Source organism: Hemicordylus capensis, chromosome 2 (assembly GCF_027244095.1).
Source record: "Hemicordylus capensis ecotype Gifberg chromosome 2, rHemCap1.1.pri, whole genome shotgun sequence".
In the NCBI taxonomy this organism is placed as follows: Eukaryota; Metazoa; Chordata; class Lepidosauria; order Squamata; family Cordylidae; genus Hemicordylus; species Hemicordylus capensis.
Genome location: NC_069658.1, coordinates 92,692,616 through 92,710,435, shown reverse-complemented (window position 1 = coordinate 92,710,435; position 17,820 = coordinate 92,692,616). Strand labels below are relative to the sequence as shown.

The window sequence follows — 17,820 nt, the reverse complement described above, 5'->3', positions numbered from 1 at the left end:
CACATAGCTGAGTGGATGTTCCAAAGTTGCTCAGTCCTTTCACTCTTGAGCAAGTGTTGTGCTTGAGTACCAAGGATAGCAGATAGCTTTGACTCAGTCCCTGCAACTTATATGGACTGAGGAAGAGATTTCACAGCAGGAGGAATGCCACAAATTGTGCAAGGACACCCTGTTGCACTGATGCAACACTCGTCTGGAACACAAGCTTCCAACTTGGTCGAACTAGCTAGCACAAGATCCTTGCACTATTGCAACATGTTTGCACTACGGTCAGCTATCTTTTCTTTTAAAAAATAATTTAATTTTAATTTTTCTGTATTGCAATAGAAAGAAAAATTAAAATCACTATTATTCAGCATAGTAGTTAAGAACATTAGTCATGTGTGTCAGCCACTATGAGCCACTCTCTTTGGTAGGCACAGGCAGCTTTTTGAGTGCCTTGGCAAATCAGAAATCATTCCAACTCCTTGTGGCCTCTAACTGTTTTTTTAAAAAGTGTCTCTAGTCTCTTCCATTTTGGAATCAAATGAAAATTGAATGATAGGCTTTCTTTTTCTGGGTCTAAGGGCTATTAATACAATTAATTTTTTCTCTAGTTTTTTAAAAACCAAGTTCAACTACTTCAGTCACTGAACCCAAACACTTCTGATACTTGGCTAGAGTCTTGCTCTCTCTTTTGCAAATCACCTCGTGAATCCAACTAGATCCACAAGACCTCTACCTTATAGTCTACTTCAAACTCTTTTTCCTCCTCAGGACCATCAACTTTATTTTGCACTCCTTTCTGACCTTATTCTTCAGATTGCATCCCACTTTTGACCTGTATGTGACTTCTGGGCTTCAGGTCCTCAGGCTTATTACTTTACTTATTACTTTACTTAAGGGTAGGTATAGAGCCTACCCTTAAGATAGGCTCTATACCCCTCGAAGAAGTAAAAGTATGTTTGCTGTGGCAGATGCTAACAGATTCTTCAGGATTGATTCTTAAGTATTTACTGAATACTTATGATTCTTCAGGGCACTTTCCAGATTAACCCCTACAACAGTGTCACAACGTATCTGCTAAGTGTGTTTCCGTACTTCCGGTGTTGTGACACTGCAGTCCCTACGCTGTCAGCAGAGTGCCGTTCACATTTCAGATGCCTTGTTTTGGATTTTATCACTGCGATTTAATGCTATAATGTTGTATGTCCGGTGCAAAAAAGTAGTTGTATTTTTCCACTGTAGGAAAATTTCCCCATTGTAGATTCTGGGGGATCGTTTTCAATTTGATCCTGCCAAGCCAAAACATTTTACCATGGTTGTAGCAGGTAATCTGGGAAGCACCCTGGACTGACTCATTAAATTGACTGAAATTGTTTTAAATGGTTTTCATTTTAATCTGTTTTATGCTGTTGTAAACCACCTGGAGACAGAAGATTTAGGGTGGTCTAAAATTTTGAAAAATAAACAAACAAATGGTCATATTTAAATTAAACATGCATTTCAATGCACAGGCTGACATCTTGACTAACAAAGCACCATGCAACAGCGTTGCATTCCAGATTAAGGAAAGATGATCACCCCTTCCTTCTGCAGCTGCCTGCACTACCCCAAAATATGTCTCATAACCTCAGGGACATTTTCTTAATATGCATCTTGAGTCTGGAATGCAATATTGTGCTCAGTTAGTAAGGATTCAGCCACATTTCCCAAGCAGACTTGTAAACCAAATATGGAAATTTAAATATGAAATATATCATATTTAAATATGAAATATTTAAATAATCAGGTGAAACACTGAAAATATTGTCAGCCTCTTCATACTTGCCCTTTTGAAATCTAAATAAATTTTGGGGATGTGCAAGATATATATATATATATATATTTTAAAAAAACTTTTTTAAAAATTCCATTAATTTTTAATTCTCACTTGTTTCGTTACTGATTTGTGGAATTAGTATTCATTTCAATTATTCCTCCAATAATTATCATTATTCCCATAACTTTTGCTTCTCCCCTGGTGCTGCCATTGTTTACTAGCATATCCCACTGATCAATGATATTCTTGGGGGGAAAGGGTAGCCATCACAAAACAATTATGCCCATGCTAGATGTTAATATTATTTTCCCCAGAATGGATTAGAACAACCTAATGGGAAAATGTGGACTGCAAATGAATTATTCAGAAATCTTTTGGATGGGGTTATCTGTTACCAATAGCAATGGAGTCATTGCTATTGGTAACAGATAATCCCATCCAAAAGATTTCTGAATAATTCTAAATGGATCAGTTTCAGTCACTTCATTTGGAGCATCAAGGTACTTGTAGTATTTGTTTTGTAACTGCTAACTTGGCAAAGAGGCACCTTTTAACATGGTGATTCTCTTTATTTAGCAGGGGGAGAGTAACTGGCCCTATCTACCTCCAGGGCCCAGTACAGTACCTCCAGTGACTGTTGCTGGTGTCTATCTGAAATTCCTTTTTAGATTGTGAGCCCTTTGGGGACAGGGATCCATTTTATCTTATTTATTTGTTATTTCTCTGTGTAAACCGCCCTGAGCCATTTTTGGAAGGGCAGTATAGAAACCAAATGAATGAATGAACTTTTACAGCTGAAACAAATAACTTCCTTTTGGTTCCCTTTTCATTCCTCATGAAATGAATGCCCATACCCCTATAAAATGAACAAGGTATAGACTCATATTGAGCAGCTGGAAATCTAATTAGAGTTAGAGCTGACAGTTAAACATTGCCTCAGCACCCAAAAAGACACAAGACACAGAGTATTGGTATAAACAATGGCCACAATTTTATTTAACTTCTTATTAACTTTTAAAGAGCAGGAATTAGCTCACCACCCCATCCAGTGTGGTATTCCAAGGCATGCGCCAGCAGGTAGCCATTCAGCAATTCCGGGGAGCTTAGCCTGACTGAGTAGATCATCCAGAGCAGATCTCCCTGAACTGTGCAGCCTCTAGAGAGTTGCCCTGTCTGACCTGTAGCCAAACATTTACCTGAAGGTGCTCACCGGCCTCAGATGTTATTCCTGACCACACTGAATCTGCCCAATTGTGACCAGCAAGATTTAATCTTAACTATCTAACTAGCATCAGTACAGTCCAGAGCAGACAAAAAAGGATGCGTACCACAAGCCAATCAGGTGAGCGCCCAAAAAATTCCTGCCCGGCCCCAAGTGGTGACCAGCGCAAACCTAGACTGTACTTCAGGGATGGAGGGCGGGTGCCTGAATGGAGTAAACTGAGGCTGATGGCATCGGAGCAAGCCCAAAGTGGCTGAAGCTCCACTCCTACACAGGCCAGGCGGCCAATCAGGGCCCCTGAAGCCTCGTGCTTCTTTCTAGGGGGCTGCAGCAAACCAGCCACGCTGCCCAGTCGGGCACCAAGCAGCCTGATTTTGTTTAAAATTGTAGATAAATCATTTGCCCTCTTAATTTAATATGGGAGAACAAAACTGGCAATTTTAAAATAATATTTGGTGCCTTAAAAGCAGTTCAGATGCAGTCCTCTTATCACTTATATATGGTACAGTGAGGGAAATAAGTATTTGATCCCCTGCTGATTTTGTCCGTTTGCCCTCTGACACAGAAATGACCAGGCTATAATTGGAATGGTAGGTTTATTGTAGCTGTGAGAGACAGAATAACAACAAACAAACCCTCAAAAGCCCAGTGCCCAAAAGTCAGCGATGGATTTGCATTGTAGTGAGGGAAATAAGTATTCGATCCCCTATCAACCAGCAAGATTTCAGGCTCCCAGGTGTCTTTTCACTATATGCAGGTAACGAGCTGAGATGAGGAACACCCTCTGTAAGGGAGTGCTCCTAATCCCAGCTTGTTACAGTACCTGTATAAAAGACACCTGTCCATAGAAGCAAGCAATCACTCAGCTTCCAAATTCACCACCATGCCCAAGACCAAAAAGCTGTTGAAGGATGTCAGGGACAAGGTTGTAGACCTGCACAAGGCTGGACTGGGCTACAAGACTATCGCCAAGCAGCTTGGTGAGAAGGTGACTACAGTTGGCATGATAACTCGCAAATGGATGAAACACAAAACAACTGTCAATCTCCTTTGGTCTGGGGCTCCATGCAAGATCTCACCTCATGGAGTTGCAATGATCATGAGAACGGTGACAAAGCAGCCCAGAACTACACGGGGGGAACTTGTCAATGATCTCAGGGCAGCTGGAACCATAGTCACCAAGAAAACAATTGGTAACACACTACGCCGTGAAGGACTGAAATCTTGCAGTGCTCGCAAGGTCCCCCTGCTCAAGGCAGCACATGTACAGGCCCGTCTGCAGTTTGCCAATGCACATCTGAATGATCCAGAGGAGAACTGGGCAAAAGTGTTGTGGTCAGATGAGACCAAAATCGAGCTCTTTGGCATCAACTCAACTCGCAGTGTGTGGAGGAGGAGGAATGCTGCCTATGAGCCCAAGAACACCATCCCCACCGTCAAACATGGAGGTGGACACATTATGCTTTGGGGGTGTTTTTCTGCTAAGGGGACAGGACACCTTCACCGCATCGAAGGGACGATGGATGGGACCATGTACCGTCAGATCTTGGGTGAGCACCTCCTTCCCTCAGCCAGGGCATTGAGAATGGGTCGTGGATGGGTATTCCAGCATGACAATGACCCAAAACACACAGCCAAGGCAACAAAGGAGTGACTCAAGAAGAAGCACATGAAGGTCCTGGAGTGGCCCAGCCTGTCTCCAGACCTTAATCCCATAGAAAATCTGTGGAGGGAGCTGAAGGTTCGGGTTGCCAAACATCAGCCTCGAAACCTTTCTGACTTGGAGAGGATCTGCAAAGAGGAGTGGGACAACATCCCTCCTGGGTTGTGTGCAAACCTGGTGGCCAACTACAAGAAACATCTGACCTCTGTGATTGCCAACAAGGGTTTTGCCACCAAGTACTAAGACATCTTTTGTGAAGGGATCGAATACTTATTTCCCTCACTACAATGCAAATCCATCGCTGACTTTTGGGCACTGGGCTTTTGAGGGTTTGTTTGTTGTTATTCTGTCTCTCACAGCTACAATAAACCTACCATTCCAATTATAGCCTGGTCATTTCTGTGTCAGAGGGCAAACGGACAAAATCAGCAGGGGATCAAATACTTATTTCCCTCACTGTATATTGCCATTAACATCCATGGTATTAAACCAGAGTTATCAGTTCAGTGGTTTAACTTTCTTTAGGATTCTGCTATAAATAGCAGCGGAGTTGCATCACACAGGGAAGTCTGATGCTGCAGATTATTATAGACACCACTTTAGATTTCTATATTTCACTTAATCTCTTGGAAGACGTTATCTACTGTTTAACAAAACTGGTCACCACCTTCACAGTTACTGATGCTAGATAAGTATGAAGGAAATATCTTTAAAAGGTTATTTAGAGTACATAGGAATAACTCATTTCAAAGAATAACTAAAATCACAGACAGTATTCCAAATTAATAATAATTTAAAAAGATTAAACTCTAAAATAAATCATAATGTCAAGATATTTATTTTCTTAATAAAATTGGTATTCATACAAAATAGATTGATAATTCATGCTTGCCTTTCTTACAGAATGGCCCCATGTAAGCAGAGGAAGTGCAGTCACAAGAAAATCCATTGTATTTCTCTTTGCATTTTCCTCCATTGAGACACAAGTTACCATAGCTGCTACAATGTCCAGGGCAACCTGGTTTGACATCTGGGGTTATTTTTGCTCTCTCTTCCAGGTCAAGTGCTCCTCCATTTAACTGTAAAAAACGAATACACCCCAAAAATCCTTTCTGCCTTGATGCTGTTCCACCTGCAAAGCGAATAAATACATGCAAGTTTTAACAAATTCAAATGAACTGATATGTAAAAATCTCCACATATTTTAGAAGCTCAAAGGTTAAATTCTGGCTTTACATGATTGTGTGAGTACATCTGAAAGTATCTAGAAATAACAGCTGTTCAAATGCATATCTGGAAACTTCTTTGGCCTTTTCAAGTAATTACAATAAGCCCCTAAAGCAGTTTATGAAAGACAAAGTTTTTGTATAGTAAGAGATAGCAAGTAAAAGCACAAGCCTGCATATCTCAGAACAGTGGGATATATAAATGTAAGAAACAAACAAATAGCAGGCAACTATTATTCATTCTTCCCTTCCCTAGATTTCTTACTATGTGCTTGGCTTCCCTGTGTTTGCTTTTAAGATTTACTATATAATAAGTCTGTATCCAGGAAATAAGCTCTAATCACAATGGCTTCCATGTCCTACAGCATAATGCGGGCATCGCAGAACCAGCAAGTGATATGCAACTAGGGATTGCACAAGGTCTTTCTTTTCATTAAGCCTAGCCAAGTTGTGGATACCTAGCATAGTGTGCTGGACCAAACACAATATCTAAGCTGCAATGTGGAATTCGGAATAGACAACATGGAATTCAGAACAGACATGTGCATGTGTGCATGTGTTACTTGAGCCTGTGATTGAGCATGGGATGTGGGGGAGTTAGCAACAAAGAAAGGGCTTTCACCAGCCCTTGTTAGGATATATCTACATGATGATCCTAAAGCACATTTACTTGGAAGTAAGCCCCATAAATTTCTATGAAATTAACTTCCAAGTGTATGTGTTTACGCTCGTGACTTTAGTCAGATTAAGAACAAGTAAGCAGTGAACAGAGTGCCTGTGCATGAAATAATTCTTTAAGTGGCTGGAATAATTTTGCTAATGGTATCATAGTACCAATCAGATAAGTTATAAACCTGGTCAAAACCTAGGAAAGAAAATAATGAAGGTCTTCCTTCCTAATTTTTCAAAACTAGCATAAGTCATCTGTGCATGTGAATGCATGTATATGTGTAGATATATGACACGTAAAGTTCCTTTATCCCAGCCCTCAAACATCGTCTCACTGGGCCTAATTCTTGTTACTTGGTTGTTAAGCAGCATTGACCTTGATTGTAAAGCAGAAAAACAAGTTTGAAGAAGTAATGGAGCCATTACTTTCCACTTCTTTCAGCATCCAAATCATATGGCATATCCTATTTCTGTTTTCAGAATGGCAGCTTGGAATAATACCCCATCAATATTTCCTAGGGGCCTCCTCCCAAACACTGTAGGTTTGCTTTGTATTGGACTGTAACAAATGAGTTTTAAAGAGTATGTTGTACTTATGAGTTATAACAAACCAGATACATTTTTTTCCTCATGGCACAGGAGTTCAAACAAGTACCTCAAATACATGATCAAAATCTCAGCTTCCAATTGCTCTTGTGGTCTGATTCACAGACTTACAGAAATGCAATATTTAAAAAAGCGGTAGTGTTCAAGTGAGAAAATAATCTCTTTATGCATTTTCATTAATAAAAATACACCTCTTCTATATAAAAAATCCAACCTTGATCATAATGATGGAAGCTGTTTGTCTTAAAATCCCTCTTTCAAATTCTTTTAAGTGCTAAATCAAATCCTCAATTTTCCTATTCACTACATCTGCAGTTGCATTGCTGAGCAAGAGAGGCAACTTCTGCAGCTGCTGATTAGAGAAAAAGAAGTGCCTGGAAATCAAATAAAGCAGTTGGCAAGCCTCAACATGGATATATTCAGTGACTGATAAACTGCAGGGTGGAAAAAGGATATATAAGATTGCATTTGAAGTTAAATTAATCCCTTAGTGCCTTTACTACTCAAGTTCAGAAATTAAGACTAATCTTATGGAATTGGCCGAAAGGTACAACAGGTACAATGGATGTCTACACTGAATTCAATGAACTAGAGAAGAATTTGGGATTTTCTAATTCTCTCCTTTGAGAAGAGAATTAGAACCAATCCTCTGAAACTAGTTTCTGGCCAGAGCCTGGAAAACTTTGCCAGCATCTCTAATTACATGTCCATTTTTATGAACCATACATAAGTCATTGGGGATCATCATGGTATTCAGCCATCTGTAGAGAGCTATCTTTCTTTTAAGCACTGTGAACCATCCAATAAGAGAAGGGGAAAATATGTTTTTTGATCATAATTCTACAAGGAGGAAAAAACAGGAAATGTAGACAGGATTCACTTTGTTTACAGCTGGCTAAATTTGCCATTTTGTCATTTATTGTTCAGTTTTTATATTGCCTTTCATAAGGCCTCCCAAGGCGGTTTATAAAAGTTAAAATAAAAAATTCATAAAACACACAAAAAAAACCAATCATAAAAAGATAAACAGAAGCAGGAAAGCTAAGAAACCTGGCAGCTTCTAAGTGGTAAAAAAGCCTGAACAAATAAAAAGATCTTTAGTTGTTTTTTAAAAACAGCCCTAGATGTCAAAGAGCAGACATTCACTGGGACAGACATTCCAGAGCATGGGGGCAAAGACAGAGAAGGCCCTGTCCCCCGTGCACAACCATTTTGCCTCTCTCATCATCAACACACAGAGCAAAGGCCCCTCTGACAACCTTTTCCTAGTAAGACACGTAGAAAGGTAGAACAGATAAGTGGTTTCTTCTTTAGCCTTACAAGGTAGCAAATACAGTCAGAACTTGAGAACTTGACCCCCTCACACACCTCCCCCCCCTGAAGAACAGTGTGTGTGTTTGTCCAGTCTATCTAGGCCTTCAATTTGTTTGGTGTTTTAAATCCAATTTTAGGTCTCAAATCATAATTTAGGATCCCAATTAATTTCCTGCTGGATAGATGATTTGCCAATATGATTAATGAATCTGTTTGAAGATGTGTTTTCAGCTGACTTTCCAAAGGAAAGAAAACTCATTAGATCACTATCTCTCTTTCTCTCCCACTCCCTCTGTTTTTATGTGTGCATGTCTTTAATAATTTTTGTGTTTACAGGCTGTGGTGGTGGCTGAGGGTGGTGCTGGGGGAGTGGCAAGAATTACCTTTTAAAAGTTATTACCAGAGGTATTGCATGCACATGTGCAGAGCCCAGGTGAGTGCTGGAGCTGCAGCGCAGCCGGCACAGGATGCCAGGCAGGGTGCCACTGCTCATGGCGGCTTACAGGTGCTAGCAGTGCCAACAACTTTTTAAAGGTGTCTCTCGCCTCCCACCCCACAGCATCACCCTCACCAGCCACCACTGTTTACAGGCCAAAAAACCCCAAGTAAAGGGGAAGGGATCCTAGATAATCCTGATGAGAGTATTTTTATTTTGATCTGCCATTATGAAACAAGATGGTGATCACTCTCATTAAAGCACCTTTAGAAGTCATGTGTTTACAATCCAATAAAAATTAGATGTATCATATATGTGAGGGGGTCCTTGGTGATCCTGAAAATATTTTTATTGCAATCCAGCATCTTGAAACAAAATGGCAGATAGAGATGTGTGAGCCAGTTCAGTTCATGCCAGGCTTGACACTGAACTGGCCAACAGTTCCAGGGTCTAACCGGCCTGGCCTCAGGTGGTCTGAGTTCGAACTGAACCAGGTCTAGTTTGAACCAAGCTGGCTCAGAGCTACTGGTAAAGGGGAATCTGGTGAGGATTCCCCTTTACCAGTAAAGGGCCAGGAGTGAGTTATTACTGGTACTTACAAGTCCCATTGGGGAGGCAGCCCATCCCCCATGCCCACTGGCCTCCCCCAGAACAGTCAGGGTTGGTGGCGGCCCAGTTCAGGCCTTCTCTGGCCCAGGTCAGGCCTCTGTGCACCTGTGGAGGCTATTTTAGTGACCACACAAATTGCATGGTCATGCAAATGGCCCTTTTTATATGATCATATAGTTCTTTTTAAAAAAATACAGTTATCAAAAGTCAGAAGTAAAGACCTCAAAGCATAAGAATTTTGGATACAAACAAGGAACATAGTCCTCAGGAAAACGATATAATCAGGGCATAATGAACATTTTTAGAAGAAGCATATTTTTATGATAAAAATGCAAATATCTATTGAAATGAATGTTGAAAAGCAAACATTCTTCAAAGCAGACATATTTTCAGTATGAGCTAAAGAAAATATACTTAGTCCAGTTAAATGGATAAAACTGTTATGTACTATTTCTATTCTGTCAAACTTCTAATGCATCATTTCAAATTTATAAATTCAAGCAAAAGTCATTTTGCATCAGTCTGCCTTGTAAATACTTGAAAGAATAATTCCACAGATCTTTGAGGGATTGCAAGTTTCTGAAGTGATAATGGACAATGTTTCAATTTATTCCAAGGACCCTAAAGAACAGTACAAAGGCACAGGATATTTCTAAAGAAAGCAATGAGTTAAGAAGCCTAGAAGAGCGAGGAAAAAGGGGAAGCATTATTAGACCAGATGGTAGCTGTGCATCTATATGCACATATTAAAGAATACATGGACAAAACTAATGAAGGAGATCCAACGGAAATAAAATTCAAGAAGAATCAAATAATTCGTTGAAATACCCACTCTACAATGTCATATGGGTGATGGGGATGATTAATTCTAAAGAGGTTTCACACTTGTAAAATCATATTGGAATTCTGGGAAGTTGCGCCAATTCACTGTAGGCCATCAGATTAAATAGGTAAGAGGCTCTTTAGCATTTAATCTTTAAAATGATCTTTGAGGACAGTAGGACTGAAGTACCTTACTTTTCTCATGCATCATTCTTTTTGGTTTGGGAGTTGTCATTCATTCTTACTGTTTCAGGGAAGTTACCAGGGCCGATGAGAGGTGGTGGTGGGGAGCCGGTACAAATTACCGGGGCCCGGTGGTCTGGAAGGGGGCTCGGCTAGGGTTGCCAAAAATGGAGGGGGGATAATTTTCACCAGGGCCTGAACCCGCTCTCAGTGGCCCTGGAGGTTACTTCTACCTTTATGTTGAAAGAATATTTCCTCTTGAGACCTGGAGGACCTCAGATCAAATCTGACAGATTTGGGATTAAACTGAAAATAAAACTGCCCAAGACTGCCAACATATTATGTACATCAAGGTCAAACCAGTTGAGTGTGCATAGTAGGACATGAACACAGCAGATCATCACTGCTTGCAGATCGTCGCAGATCAGCATATGGTGCTGCTTTCAACAAAACTTCTCGAAGAAATAAGACTATTCCCTGTCCCAAAAGAGTTCACAGTCTAAAAAGCAGAACTAGCCAGACACCAGCAACAGCCACTGGAAAAATGCTGTGTTGGTGTTGGTTGGGACAGCTGCTCTCCACCTGGAGCTTTCCCAGATAGCAGGCTTTACTGTGGGTTTTCTGGGAAGCTTTACTGTGAGTTTGAAGTTGCCCCAAAACCTGATCCAAAAAGTGGAATTTTTAGCTAGGATAAAAATCTGGCTATACTCTAATGCACGATGAAAAACCCGAATTGTGTGTGAAGTGCTCCCTGATAGCTTGTAGGAGTAAATTTGGCTGCTATGTGAAAGCACACCTCAGTTCCAGGGGAGATGCAAACTAAAAGCTGGGTGTGAAAAACTTCCTGCTAAAAATAAGATAGCGACCACTTTAAAACATGCTTCTTTGTAGGGATGTGCAAAAATCAATTTTTTTGATTCAATGTGTGCCCCAAACAAATCACATCTGATTTGTTTTGTGTCCACTCTACCCCTAAATCACCCCAGATTTGATTTGTATTTGTTTCAATTTTATTTGGATTCAGACTGATTCAGACCACTTAACAAGGTCCTAGAGGCACCAAATTTGGGTAGTAGGTAGGTCCCCATGCGTGCCACCTACCACCCAAATTTCAAGGCAGTGGGAAATTTGGTTGATTTTTAATGAATTTTTGAAGGTTTTTACTGGTTTTGAACATTTCCACCATAGGAAACAGTGGGGATTCAAAGTTGCCATTTCCTAATCCTAACCCTAACAAGGATCCCCAGCTTTCATTTTTTTTTAAAAAGCTAAGCACTAGCCCGTGTAGAAATGGAGTTATAGAGCAAAATGTGCAGTCATTTTTCAAGCGTTTGGATTCTTTGGTGTATAACTTTTCCTCATAATGAATCCCTATGAGGATTAATTGCATACTTTCATTTCTTCTGTTCATTTTGACTGTCACTGAACAGTGCCAACTGTCAACTGCCATCTACCAACTACACCACCACCACCCCACCTGCAAGGCAGTGGGGTACTCATTTTAATTTTTAGGAATATTGAAATGTTTAGATTCTTTGGTGTCTAATAACTTTTCCTCATAATGAATCCCTATGATGATTCAATATATGCCTTCATTTCTTCTGTCCATTTTGACTATTATTACAGTGCCAATTGTCAACTGCTATGTGTCAACTACACACACACACACACACACTGGGTACTCAGTTTAATTTTTAGGTATTTTTGAAGTGTTTAGATTATTTGGTGTCTTGATTACACATCTTCATTTCTTCTGTTCATTTTGACCCCACTGCTTTGCAAGTGGTGGTGGGGAATTAGTGGCATCCCATGTTCCAACTACCCCGCAACCCACAAGCCACGGGGTACTCAGTTTATATTTTAGGAATTTTTCAGGTGTTTAGACTCTTTGGTGTGTAATGAATCCTCATAGAGATACATTATGAGGAAAGGATATTAGACACCAGAGAGCCTAAGCACTTGGGAGGAAAAAATCCTAGAACATAAACTGAGTAATAGTACCCCAGTGCCTTGTGTGTGGGAGTGGGGTGTAGTTGGCACATGGCAGTTGAAAAGACAGTCAAAATGAATAAAAGAAATGAAGGTGTGTAATGAATCCTTATAGAGATTCATTGAGGGGAATTTATTATACACTAAAGAATCAAAACACTTGGAAAATAGTGACCAAACATTTTGCTCCATAACTCCACTTCTATAAGGGCTAGGGCTTACCTTAAAAAAAGAAAAAAGAAAAAGAAAGAAAGCTGGGAATCTAGGGGAATTAACAGGAGGGATCCGAATCTCAAATCAATTTGAATCGAATCAGACCCAATTAGATTTGTACCCGAATCTAGCCAATGGACCAGAGGGTTGATTTGTTTTGTCTCCAAATCATACAAATCAGCTTTGATTTGGATGATTTGTCACTGAATCTATTTGTACATCCCTACTTTGTCCAGTTAGCAGATGAAGGAAATCAACAATTTTATTCAGTTATTTGTATGACTTAGCATTTTTCAATTATTTATTTACTTTTTGTTATTTTGGCATTTTCTGAATTTAAAACAGAGATAGGCAAGTTCCCCTAAATTCATATGAAATTAACTCAGGATTGATCTTCTCGGAGGGGGAATCAGATCATTTGTGGGTTATAACAATGGTTTCATCATTCTTGTCAGCCGTTGCCACCCCCAAAGGTTTTCTTTCATCTTGACTCACTGGAAAGGAGTGTGTTGAGGCACAAATTTTGGGAAACCATGGGAAAGGTAATGCTCCCAAGGTCAATTTAAATGACCCATTTAGAATAGGATTTCAGACCTGATGATCTCAGCATTGTCCATTCTTTCAATTAATGTTGTCAGTAATGATCCCAGTTCAAACACTTCAACTTTTTCTTCTAGTGTATGCATGGAATAAAAGTCCACTCAAAGTAGGAAAAACATCACTTTTTCATTCAGTCTCCTTTGAAAAGAAAAGAGCTTACCTTAAAGAGCTCACCTGAGGGTGAGCTATTTTTTTTCTGGCAAGTTTCCTCATGATAACTTCCTCTTGTCATTCTCCCCTTTTCTTGTGAAGGTGCCCCAGATTGTCAATGTTCAATTCCACAATGTTATAAATTGCATTTAAAAATAAATCTACTTATAGAATTCTGACATTTTTTCATGTATCCTGGAATCAGGTCGCTCACCTCAGTGTGTCCAGGTGTGGCCAATATGCCCCAGCCTCCTTTCAAATGAGGCAAAGGGACTCGGGTGATTGGCTATGACTGAGAAAGGGGCAGGACTGGGACAACCATCTCACAACCAGCCTTTCAGTTTGCTTCTAGCAGCAATTCCTCCCTCCTTTCCCTGGGTTGCCCTGGGGGGCAGGGGCAGTTGAACTGACTGTGACCATGACTGGGGTCTTTTTTGCCTACCTCACACTATGTGCCTTAGTTAGGCCACCCACAGGTACAGTGTGGAAGGGGAAATATTAGTATAGGGTTGCTGAGCACCTTAAGGCACATACTCGGCATTTAAGAGGAATCCCTGGCAGTCCCCAGATATTTTATGGCTCAAGGAGCACTAGCAGGGATTTCCCTATAGCCTGCAGAGGCACCACCAACCATAAAGGCTTTATTGCTTGGGGACTGATGCTTTATGCAGGTGCCTTGAGCTTAGGTTGGTTAAGAAGGGCAGCATCAGCCATAGGGTCTCACTGCTTCCCAGAGCCAAGTTATGTCACCCTATGCATTCTATGATGGGTCTCACACCATTATGGCGAATCCATAGTTACCACACTGTGGGGGTGCAGAGCCAATCCCCATCTTTCATATCAGGCCATTAGTTAATAAAGTTGTGGCCCCTTACTTCCAATTATGCCTTATGTCTTTATTTGGTGTGGGTGCAAATTGTGCCTCATCTGAACATTCATATATTTAACACCTTATTAGTGTTACTAGTGGCCATCATATATAAATAAGTTTATTTTCCCTTGAGAAAATTCTTGATAATTCCCTTGAGAATTATTAGGAAATGTTACAGAAGACTTACCAACAAAGAGCTGACTGTTGAGCTGCAAACGGATATGTCCATCTGCTGGAGCTGTATGAGACCTTTGAGGGAATTGATCCACTTGCAGGGATGCCTCTTTCATGTTTCTTTCAGCCTTCACATAGTGCCACTGGTTGTCATTTAAGGGTGTGGGTGACTGCACTGTGATTTCATTAGGCCCATTTCCCACATCAAAGGAAAATGTCACTTCAGTTGGTGCTAGAAAGAGTAAAGACACCTAAGAAAGTTTAGAATGTTGGGTCACCAAAAACCTGATATATTGCTCTTTTCTTGTGATGAAACAATTCAAGATTCAGTTTCATTGTTAAAATATAACTTTTGCACTTCCACCTTCAAAGTTCACTTTTTATATTGTTGGCAGCTGAAAACATTAACAATTTTAACAAAACCATAAGTGATCTGTCACCTTATATCAAGATTACTGCAATATCAACAGTTACTGTGCAAATTTAATTAGCTTTCATTATTCAGAGAAAGAATGGAGAAAATATTCTACAGATTTGTCTAATTGGCTGCCTAAAAATATTTTAGTTAAAATATTACTTATATTGAGTGAGCCAGTAAAACTGATTTTCTCTCATGTAGGCCACATTTGCATATACTGCAGAACTGCGGGTCCAATGGATGGACCCCCCCCCCATGGACCCACAGTTCCGCTTGCCCCTCCCCGCATTCTGCTGTCTGAATTCAGACATAATGGAGAGCTCCCTCTCAGTAGTCCGCGAGACTGCAGAGAGGAGGGGGGATTGGCTGTGTAGGCTTCCTTCTTCCATGAAGGACAGACCACAAGGGGATGAAGCCTTCCTGGAACCTCACTCATTATACCGCTTTTTATACCTTCTATCAGTCTATCTTATGGACAGGATCAGACGACATAGAAAACCAGAGGTCCCTTCACCTCCAGTTTCTGAAGTCGGTTATCTGAACTTGGTTAAGGGCGAAGAGTGACCTTTGGTTGCCCTCACCAAACTCCACTGCGAACCTTCAGTCAGAGTAGAGTTTTTCGCCTTAACTCTGGTTTTGTGGTGCTGGCACCAAAGAGCCGGAGTTGAGGGTGGAAACTCCTCCCTCACTTTGGCAGAGGCGTAACTAGGGAAAACGGCACCCGGGGCAAGCACTGAAATGGCGCCCCCCCCGCCGCCGCCCCCAACATACTACATTATACTTAGGTTTTTCCTCACAAGCGCCCGCCGCCGCTGCCAAGCCAGGCCACTGACTGGCTGCCAGGCGCCAGCAAAGCAATGGGGGGGCGCAGGTGGCGCGGAAGGGACTGCTCGTGGGGAAGGGGGCACCGATGCACTCCCTTGACTGCTGCAGCGCTGCTGCACTGAGCAGGAAACATTTGTATTAACAAAAAAATTTTTAAAATTTTTAAAAAATTTGGTCATGGCGGCGCCCCCCACGTGACCAGAAAAGATGGCGCCCGGGGCACGTGCCCCCCTGCCTCCCCTATAGTTACGCCTCTGCACTTTGGCCTGATTGGCTGTGTGAGCTGTCCTGTCAAGAAGGAAGCCTACACAGCCAGCTCCCCCATACCTCTGCAGTCTCACTGACTGCAGAGGCACATGTCTCCCTGTCATCCAGATACAGATGGGAGAGTGGAGGGGAGGGGGGCACAGAACCATGGATCCATTGGACCGGTGGTTCCATACTATGTCTGAACTGAGTGCTAGATTGTGAGCCCTTGGGGACATAGGGAGCCATATGTGTGTGTGTGTGTGTGTGTGTGTGTGTGTGTGTGTGTAAACCACTTTGGGAACTTCTGTTGAAAAGCGGTATATAAATATTCTTTGTATTCATATTTTGGCACACTGGCGAGAACCCTCAACCCCACCCCCATTCTAGTATAGTCTGCTAGAGATTGTGACCAACCCCACAAATCTCAGTAAATCAAGTACTAGGATAAAATAAAACAGTCCTTTGGGCATCGAGCTCTGTGACAGCACAATAAAAACACAAGCATGTAATTTTGTAAAATTAAATCAGTACTGATCTGAAATGCTCCCATTTTGTTCACCATATTATTAGGCAATGAAGACTGGGGCAGGGGCAGGGGAGGCAATCTTGGACAGTTCTCGTGAGGGCTCTAAGAAATTTCTCAGCCTTCTGACAGAAACATTTTTCCCCCCCTTTTCCAGAATCCCCATCAGAAGGACACTGCATCATGATTAGTAATGTCATTACTGCCTTAAAGGCGCAGGAGATCAAAACTTCCCAGAAAGTCATTCTTTAAGGCTATGTACATGAGCAGCTCTACTCAGGTTTTGGAAGCCCTGTCTAGGTAGGGCTGCCTGTGTGCAGTGCTGGGATCGAGCTCGATCCTGGCACTACCTCCCATGCAAGGCTGGGTTTATATCTGGGTTAAAAGGCATTTATACCTAGGTTAATAGGGTCAACCCTAGGTTGCATGCAGCCCAAGCATACACAAAGTTGGGCACCTAGAGCACTCAACTCCCGAGGGAATCCCCCAATGCTAGGGATGTGCACCTAATTGCTTTGGTGCACATCCAAGGGCAGTGAGGGGTTCCCTTAAGAGGAGATGGAAAGGTCCTACCTGCCTGTCATCCAAGCCCCCGCCAGCCTGTCACAGTGCTATTGCTATGGAAAGACATGCTGTTGCTGGCCCCGCAAATGGTGCTGATGCATGTGCCAATGCCATCTACATGCTAATGCTGCACGAGGGATGCCGGGGATGCATCCCATCGCCATGGCATGGCATTTTAGAGGGGCCAGTGGCACAAGCTGCCACTTGCATGGAAGTCTTTCCATAGCAATAGTGCCGCGGCGGCCAGCTGGGACTTGGTGGAAGGGCAGGTAGGACCTGACCGCCTCCTCTAAAGAGAACCTTGTGCCCCACACCGAAACATTTCAGTGCTTCTCCAAAGAGGCACCGAAACGCTTCATGCTCATCCCGACAATGTACCACATTCGTCGTCCAGGCCTCCATTGTGAGTAAAGTAGTTCAACTCATCTAAAGTAGATCAATTAATGTACTGTTGGTTTATTGGTCCAATTTTACCATTGAATCTTTAGTCTGAATTGAAAGCTTTGATCACTTTCTAAGGCAGCTGTTTAATTATAAAATGAGATATTCTGAAATGTTGGCTTGCATAGAATTTTCTTGAAATTCTGTATTACATTATCTCTCTTTTAAAAAAAGTTTGGTCTCTCAGGTTGCTTTAATTCAACAGAAGAACTTCTGAAACTACATCTACTCAAAATTTTGTGGATCTGCACC

General features: G+C 41.5%; 1 protein-coding gene across 5 annotated transcripts in view; it reads right to left on the bottom strand.

Annotated features, from left to right (window-relative positions):
* The window catches only part of CNTNAP4 (contactin associated protein family member 4), a 420,639-nt gene that overhangs the window by 29,368 nt on the left and 373,451 nt on the right, over positions 1 to 17,820 (bottom strand). For all 5 annotated transcript variants that reach the window (XR_008316516.1, XM_053297596.1, XM_053297597.1 and 2 more), the window contains 2 exons: positions 14,562 to 14,780; positions 5,579 to 5,818 (listed from right to left, as the gene is read on the bottom strand). Coding sequence is in view for 4 of the 5 variants with exons in the window: in XM_053297596.1 (XP_053153571.1) it covers positions 5,579 to 5,818; positions 14,562 to 14,780 (459 nt within the window). In the remaining variant the exon portion in view is untranslated. The remainder of the gene's footprint in view (positions 1 to 5,578; positions 5,819 to 14,561; positions 14,781 to 17,820) is intronic.